We start from the raw sequence: 8,521 nt of genomic DNA, 5'->3' as shown, positions 1-8,521 counted from the left end.
TAAAATACATCTAAATTATTGATGAGACAACCAATCATTTTTCCTACCAAAAAAGGCAACTGTTTCACATTAAATGATATAACTAGTTTTGTTTGTACTTATGTCTTGTGTTTAAGAAGGTAAATTTTCTTATAAATGATTTAGATATTATACTTTATTCTTTATTTATTTATTATTTTGTCATGGTTTAAAAAATATTTTGAGAAGCAAACATCTTAACACCTAAGATCTACCATAGTAGTTGGTTATTTACCAAGTATCATCAAGATATGATTCCACTTTGGAGCAATCATTTCAAATGATCTAAATGCAATATTAGTTACATGCAAAATATATTAGCAAAGAATGCTAAGTGGTGTAACACTGTAACAAAATGAGGACAACAATGTAATACAATTATGAAATTGTTGATCGGCACACAAATTATTATGGTAAGAAATAGTAACGAGAATGGGAATTGCAAAATAATTTACATTTTTTGGCATTACGATTTATGAGAGGAAATAATCAAGGCCATTTGGTGAACTCAAACACTTTGAATACAATTTCAATTCCAGTGGGAATCTGCCACACAAAGAGGAGAACATTTAATGTATTCAATGCTATGTGAAGATTTCTAGCAGTTTCACTTCCTCTCTGCATTGGTGGTACTAAAGCTGCTGCCAGTGCCCATAGCACCGTAATACCTGGTGCATATAAATCAATAGTCACACATTTATAGCCTAATGTTGATTATCTTTGCAAGTTTTGTATCATTATTTTTTCATTAACATTGTTACTGTAGATTAAAAAATATTGTGTTAATTTTATGTACTTATATAATTTTATTATAATTAATTACTATTAATATTAAATTAATAAAAAAAATTTAAGTAACAAATGTGGCTAGAATAAAGTACCACAATATAGTCACCAAAAAAAAAAATACCACAATATTGTTTTCTTCTGTAACACATTGGGAATACTACCAATTCTAATGCTTGATTAAATAATTAGGAAGATCCAGCGAGAAAAAAAAACAGTAAGGTAATTAGGAAAGTGAATCTTACCCATTAGAAGAGTACTAAGAGTGTAGAGAAATGATATAAATTACTTTTAGTTTAGAGTACAATGGGATGAACAATGGAAATGGATACTAGGAGGTTTAATCAATTCTTTTAAATTTAAAATTTTTTAAAATTTAAATTTTAAGTCATGAATCTAAATTTTCTAAATTCTAAATCCTTAAAAAATAAGAGGTGAAAAAGAATAATTTTAAATAAAAAAAATTAGTTATATAATTAAAATTCATTCCCTGTAAGTCATACTATAATCAAATGGAAAACAAAGTAGGTATAATGATCGGAATAATGATCAAATTAATTCTTGAAAGATAAATTATTTTTTAAATTTGTCTTTCAAACATGTTATTAATTAAATTAATCCTCTAAAAATTATAAATTAATTATGTTTATCATTCCATCATTCCATTAATATTTTTAATAATAATTGATGATGTAAAATATTAAGCGTCAGTAAACAAAATATCTTGTATATCCAATTAAACACTATATTTATAAAAATTTTAAAACAAATAAAAAAAAACTAAAAAATATTTTGTGATTAATTTTATGTCTTTTTTATATACTTTACTATAATTAATTATTATCAATTTTAAATTAATAAAAAGAATGATGTAGATAACATGTGTTATCTGTTACCTGCTCCTGCAAACAAATGTGGACCAGGGAAGAGTTTTCCTGTCCTAAGCCACGTGTTGACTCCTCCTCCAACCGCCTCAAGCACCCCAAAACCCAGCAATATGGATCCTGCGTTGAAGTGTCTTTCCCTGTAAGACCCTTTCAGCAGCTCCTTCCTCTCGTCAGTGAGTTGCTGAATTTTCACTTGAACCGGGGACGGAGCTGCCTCCACCTCCACGGGGTTGCCGTCAGGGGTGACAGGAGCAGGTTTGACTTCTTTCTTGAGCTCGTTAATCTCATTCTGGATTGTCCTTACGCGCCGCCATTGCCACCCTAAGTAGCCTGCCCACAATGTATAAAAGAACAATCCACCCAACACAATGGGGTGTATGAGAGCAAAGGTTCTTCCCTCCAATATTCCGAATTCTCCTCCGACAGCAAGCGCATCCTGTGGTTGCAGCAAGAATGGTAACGTGATTGTGCCGAGGGAAACAGAGGCACGATGGACAATAGTGGAATAAGAGTCTTTTAATCTTGGGGCATCCAATGTTGCGGAGATGGGAGCACGTGCACTCTGGCGTCCCCTGCTGCTGCAATGACAATGATAACCAACAGTTGGAAGCCTCACAAGTGTCAACGTGGCGGCCATATTCTCTGTTTCTCAGCAATGCACGCGACTTCTTGGCTTCTTCGGACTCAGAATAACAAAGGAAAACATGTAGAGAAGTACATGGTTGAGATTTGCACACGAGATACATAAGAAGATAAGCAATTTGTGCCACACATTGTAACTTTTTGGGATTTCTCAACCTCAATGACGTCTATAATTAAGGAGTTGTCTGCTACTCTCCCCTAATATAAAATCATTCAACTGATCCATACATCAACCAAAGACCAAACCACTCTAAAATATGATAGAGTACTGTGACTTGGGCCTCCAGGCCCTGGTTATTAAAACAAGCATTCTATAAAAAAAATGATTTGTAGTAGTGCGGCTGATTATTAAATAGCGGTGGAAGTAGTCATGTAAATCCAATTCTTATTCATAATTTGTGGTACACACATTTTACAAGCGCAAAAAAACGTTGGTATAAGCAAAATTTCATTCTTACAAAAAAGAAAGTTTGGAAACACACATTTTTCTTCTAATTCTTCTCAACCCAAATGTAAAATAAATCAAGTCAAAATATTATGACTAAAAAGAAAAAATATTTGTACCTTAAATAACAAATACAATAATACCTTCATTACAAAAATAACAACCTCATGGCATGTTTTCTTCTTCTTTAAATTTTTTCTTCTCAAAACTTTTTTCGTTGAACTCATTCATGGAAGAATGATTTGTTTTTCTTTATTTAAATTATTTCATTTTATGTACTGTATATAATTTGCTTCCAATGAATAGTGTAAAAAATATTTAGTCTAAAATAGACTTTTCACCTCTAACAAATGTGTTTTTTGCCCTCAATGAAATGGTATTTGTCTTCTATTAAAATCTTTTGTTATCATATCCCTACAGTTTCACACAACTCAAAATATTTGTTCTTTAAATTTCTTCTTCTCTAAACTTTCCTAGTTTAACTCATTCATGGAAGAATGATTTGTTTTTTATATTTAAATGATTTCATTTTATGTACTATATATAATTTGTTTCCAATAAATAGTATAAAAAATATTTAGTCTAAAATAGATTTTTTTTTTCACCTCTATATGCGTATATTTTTAAACCATTTTAAAAGTTAAAAACCAAACTAATTTATAAAACCAATTTGACCAAAACAGGGAATACTTCGTTTAGGAAATATTAAAATTTGGAGAACTCGAATTACTTTTTGTTTTGTAAATTATTATATGCTAAATGAGCTTACGAAGAAAAGAATATTAAAAATTCTTGGATATTTATAACCGTTTAATATAATATGTATTTATTTTTTTATAAATAGTTAGTTAATAATATTTAAAAATATAAAAGAGTAAATTATTAAATATATATTTAAATTATTTTTTTTTAACAAAAATATATTCAAATTTTATAATTAATAAAAGTATTCTTAAATTATTTTAAAATGTGACAAAAATTTTTAGGATGTTTTATTTTACCGAAAAATAGTAATTGGACAAATGAAATTTTCTATATCACAAGTAAAACTTTAATATTGGCAAGTAAGTTACGTCACGTTTTTTTATGAGAGTAATATATCTCTAATCACTGAGTACTTTTGGCACATTTTTAAATTGTTTGAGAGTATTTTTTTGTTAACAACTAAATTTAAAGATACTTTTGTTGGTGTTAAAATAACTCAAGTATATTTTATTTTTGGTTTAATTACTTTTATAGTTTTATAAAATTTTTAATTAGGTCTTTATACTTTCTTTTTTTAACTAGGTTCCTGTGCTAAATTTTTTTTAATTAGGTTCCTCTTAGCAGTAATTGGTTTAATTTTATAGGTACTTAACTAAAAAAATTGGTGCAGGAACCCAAATAAAAAAAATGAAGGAACCCAATTAAACGGAAAAGAAAAAGTACATGAACCTAATTAAAAATTTTGCAAAACTATAGGGACCAATAGAATAATTAAACCTTTATTTTTTGTGGTTTACTCGACATAGAATTAAATTGTTAGACTAACCATATCAAAAAGTAAATACCTAACCACCTAAAAAAGCATTTTAAAAAATTTAAAAGGTAACAATAAATAATAAGTTATAATTTATAAATAATATTTTAAAATTTTTTTAGTTAGGACATCTAAGCAAATTCTTTCCAAAATCAATGAATAAGTGTCATGGCAGTATATAAGCTTTCCATTTGTATTACTATAAAAATAAAGATAAAGATATTAACATACCAATAATAACATTTTACATAAAAATGTAACACTCTACTACACAGAATCTTATGCTTAAGCCATAAAACTGAGGTGGTGAGGTATTACGACCTCTAAAATTAAAAATATACATATAATATAATTAAAAAAAGGTTTATAACTAGGAACCTTTGAAGAAAAATTTAAAACAAAAGCCGTAACACTCACATAAACGGAAACTTGCGTACGAAGACGTAAGATATATGTGTATGAATAATATAAAAGGAGTGTCAAAGATATAATTAACAAAGCTTCTGACTCGGTTCGCGAAGATAACCCGGCCAGAACATGCAAGTATATATATACATATATATAAGAGAATCCCAAAATGACCCAAAGCAGAAAAATGACAGCCCGTTTCTCCGAGTCAACCTCTAAGAGGGACAAACATAAAATACAAGGTGGATAATTTATATACATACATAAACATAAACAAAAATACGACCTTGAGTCCCAAGAGTTCTTCGCTTCATCAGCATCTCTAGAATACAGAGTGGTGCTTCTCAACCTACATTTGAAAAATAACAATATCGTATGGGATGAGAACCGGGGGTTCTCAATATGGTTAAGGTGCCCACATATATAATAAATAAGGTCTCAAAAAAGCCAGAGGCAATCCTAGAATTCCAACGTTCTTGATTATAAAACTTAACGAACTAAAACTAAAACCATAAAAAGGGTGGTCCTCTAAGGTTCTAAACTTAACCCAAACCGTACTAAAACCCTCAACTATTCCCCTTCTTTTACCATCCTCCAAAACACCAGAAGATCATCACACAGACAAACAAAGCAAATAAAGCAAACACAAGTAGAATATAGATACAGCAAACAAAACATATAACAGTAAAGCATGAAAATAACAAGTAGGCAATCCCAAGAAAGCAAACCAAAGCATACAGACAAATGCATATGATGCATACTTTTTCTACTGGCCATGAGCTCACGTGTCAGTTACTTTGCCAGAGCCCGACACATCCGTTAGCTAATCCGGATATCGTCCTCTTGAAAATCGGTGGGTGATACACCACCACAAATCCCACCATTGCGAGCGGTACACCACCACGAACCTCGCAAGATCTTCAATTGGAAAAACAACATACACATGTGGGCGGTAAACGACCATGAACCCCACACAACATTCTCTTTTAAAAACATGTGGGCGGTACACTACCACGAACCCTAAATACGTCTCGACACTGGGCAAGCGGTAAACCACCACGAACCTTGCCGGGTCAAGCTCAAAACAATTTTATTTTCAAATTCATTATAAATTATTCATTCATATCCATTCATAATCATTCAAAATTCTTCATTAAGGCCAGATTCATCATATACATATCACATTCTGCTCATTTCATTTTTAATTAAAACCAACACCACTCCTTATAACCTTTTCTAAAACCTTCAAAACCACTTTACTTAAAACAAGTTCTCCTTACACACAAAACCCAGTTCTTACTTAGCTAAGATTTTCCTCTAATACAACTTCAAAATCATTTCATATTTAAACATCTTTCAAAAGACTAAGCGAATCGTTTATTAACTAAACCGCACGGCAGAGTCTCAAGACTTTAGGGAGGACAACAACCAATCTCTTTCTTTAAAATTATTAAACTCCTTGAATCATAATTTCTTAAAATATAGTTCTGTAAACAAACTCAAAACATAAAGCTTTTCTTAATAAATCAAAACTCAAAACATAATTCATTATTTTCTTAAATAATTCAAGTAAAATGACATGATTCTTAAATTCATAATTTTCTAAATAACATTTTAAACAAGGTCTGAGATTTTATAGAAATTTCGGCAGCACCTCCCCTAAAACTTGGACTTTGCCACCCTTTTCGGGTCCCATCTAAACCATTTTCTCAATTCCTTTCCAACAGGTTCAAAACCAAATCATTTTTCCAAATAAACATAAAATTCAGGTTTCCAACTATCAATTCATTTGCAATGTCAAATCGCTTCCAAAGTCAAATCATTTTCGATAAATCAGCAAAATCAATTCCAATCGTTTTCAATAAATTATTATCACAACCACACCAAACTCAACTTAATGAAATCAACGAAATCCAAAAATTCAAATTGTTCAACCCTGTGAATTACAATTCAACCACCCAACTCAACAACACTAACAACAAGTACTCTTATATTCATTAATCCAATCAACAACCAACTCCAATCCAAACTTATCTTATGGTCGTCTAGCCTAAGTTTTCACGACACATTACATATTATATACGAGAAACTAAAACCATACCTTAGCCGATTTCTCTCTATTGCTCAGAACACCACAATTATTGCCATTCCGCAAATACCCAAAGCTCCAAATAGTGCGCCAGACAGAATTTAGTTACCGCAGCCCAAATTCAGCTTACCGACACCACCAATTACTTCAAACTTCAAACATCTAATCTAATAATTAGGGGTGTGCATGGTTCAGTTTTTCCATAAACTGAACTGAAACTGTACTAAACCATTTTAAATGATTTAGAAACTGAACCAAACTGCTTTGTCACATAAGAAACTGGTTTTAAACCAGTTTACAATACAGTGCACCAGTTTAAACCAGTTCATAAAAATAAACCAGTTTTAATTAAAAAAAACCAGTTTAAACTGGTTCATAAGGTAAAACTAGTTTTAATATATAAAAAAAATAGTTTTTACATTATGTCTCCCTCCCTCTCTCTCTCTCTCTCTCCTTCTCTCCCTCTCTCCTATCTCCTCCTCCTCCTCCTCCTCCTCCTCTCTCTCTCTCTCTCTCTCTCTCTCTCTCCCTTTTCCTTCTTCGCTTTTCCCTCTCATTCCCCTATTCCTCTCTCTCTTCTCTCCCTCTCTCTCCTTCCTCTCTCTCTCTCTCTCTTTCTCCTTCTCTCTCCCATCCTCTCTCTCTCTCCCTTTTCTCTCTCTCCCCTTCCCTTCTTTCTCCCCCTCCACTTTATTTCTCTCTCTCTTCTCTCTCTATCCTTCTCTCCTTCTCTCTCCACATGCTCTCTCTCTCCTTCCCCTCATCCTCTCTCTCCTGCTCCCCTCTCTTTCTCTCTTTTTCTCTCTCCCTTTTCTCTCTATCCTTCTCTCTCTCTCTCTCTCTCTCTCTCTCTCTCTCTCTCCCCATGCTCTCTCTCTTTCTCCTTCTCTCCATTTTCCCTCTCCGCTTCTCTCTCTCCTTCTCCTATTCCTCTCTCTCTTCTCTCCCCCCTCTCTCTCTCTCTCTCCTCTCTTTGTCTCTCTCTCTCTCTCTCTCTCTCCCATCTCTCCCTTTTTTCTCTCACTTTCCTTCCCTTCTTTCTCCCCTTCCTCTTTATTTCTCTCTATCCTTCTCTCCCTCTCTTTCCCCATGCTCTCTCTCTCTCTCTCCTTCCCTTCTTCCTCTTTCTTTCTCTCCTTCCCTTCTTCCTCTCTCTCTCTCCTTCTCTTCTTCCTCTCTCTCTCCTTTTCTCTCCTTTCCTCTCCACATGCTCTCTCTCCTTCCCCTCTTCCTTCCTCTCTCTCTCTCTCTCTCTCTCTCTCTCCTTCTCTCTATTTGTCTTTCTCTCCTTCTCTCCCCCTCATCTCTCTTCCTCTCTCTCCTTTTTCTCCTCATCTCTCCCCTTTCCATCTCTCTCCTTTTCTCCCAAAGTCTTTGCTTCTACTATAAACCCCTTTATTCTCAAAACCTTTGTCACATATACCACCGCCACGCTCTGTCACAAACACAAATACACTCTCTGTTCTCTCTCTCCTTTTGCCCTTCTCTCCCCTCTCTCTCTCCTTTCCCTCTCTTCCCTCCTCTATCTCATCATCTCTTTCTTTCCTCTCTCTCTCCTCTTCCTTTCTCTTTTTTTAGAGTGAAGAGGCAAAAAGAGAGAGAGAGAAGGAGGAGATAGAGGAGGGGAGAGTGAAAAAAAGAAGAGATGAAGAGAGAGAAAGGGAGGAGGAGAGATAAAGAGAGATGGGGAAAGAGAAGAGGGAGAGAGAGGAGAAGGGAGAGAGAGA

General features: G+C 33.2%; 1 protein-coding gene across 1 annotated transcript; it reads right to left on the bottom strand.

Moving 5' to 3' along the window:
* Positions 1-374: 374 nt before the first annotated feature.
* On the bottom strand, positions 375-3,004 carry LOC112758836 (uncharacterized). Its single transcript, XM_025807611.3, has 2 exons — positions 1,701-3,004; positions 375-686 (listed from the first exon to the last, which is right to left on the bottom strand). The coding sequence occupies exons 1-2, from the start codon at positions 2,326-2,328 to the stop codon at positions 508-510; spliced, it is 807 nt and encodes a 268-aa protein (XP_025663396.1). The 5' UTR covers positions 2,329-3,004; the 3' UTR covers positions 375-507.
* Positions 3,005-8,521: the final 5,517 nt, after the last annotated feature.

This window comes from Arachis hypogaea, chromosome 16 (assembly GCF_003086295.3).
Source record: "Arachis hypogaea cultivar Tifrunner chromosome 16, arahy.Tifrunner.gnm2.J5K5, whole genome shotgun sequence".
NCBI lineage: Eukaryota > Viridiplantae > Streptophyta > Magnoliopsida > Fabales > Fabaceae > Arachis > Arachis hypogaea.
This window is presented reverse-complemented; position numbering and strand designations above follow the sequence as displayed.

What these genes read in the sequence shown, in the direction of transcription:
- LOC112758836 (XM_025807611.3), bottom strand. Translation starts at nt 2,328, where the DNA reads ATGGCCGCCACGTTGACACTTGTGAGGCTTCCAACTGTTGGTTATCAT. An exon ending in ACATTTGTTTGCAGGAGCAG is followed by an intron (nt 687 to 1,700) that starts GTAACAGATAAC and finishes TATATGCACCAG; the next exon opens with GTATTACGGTGCTATGGGCA.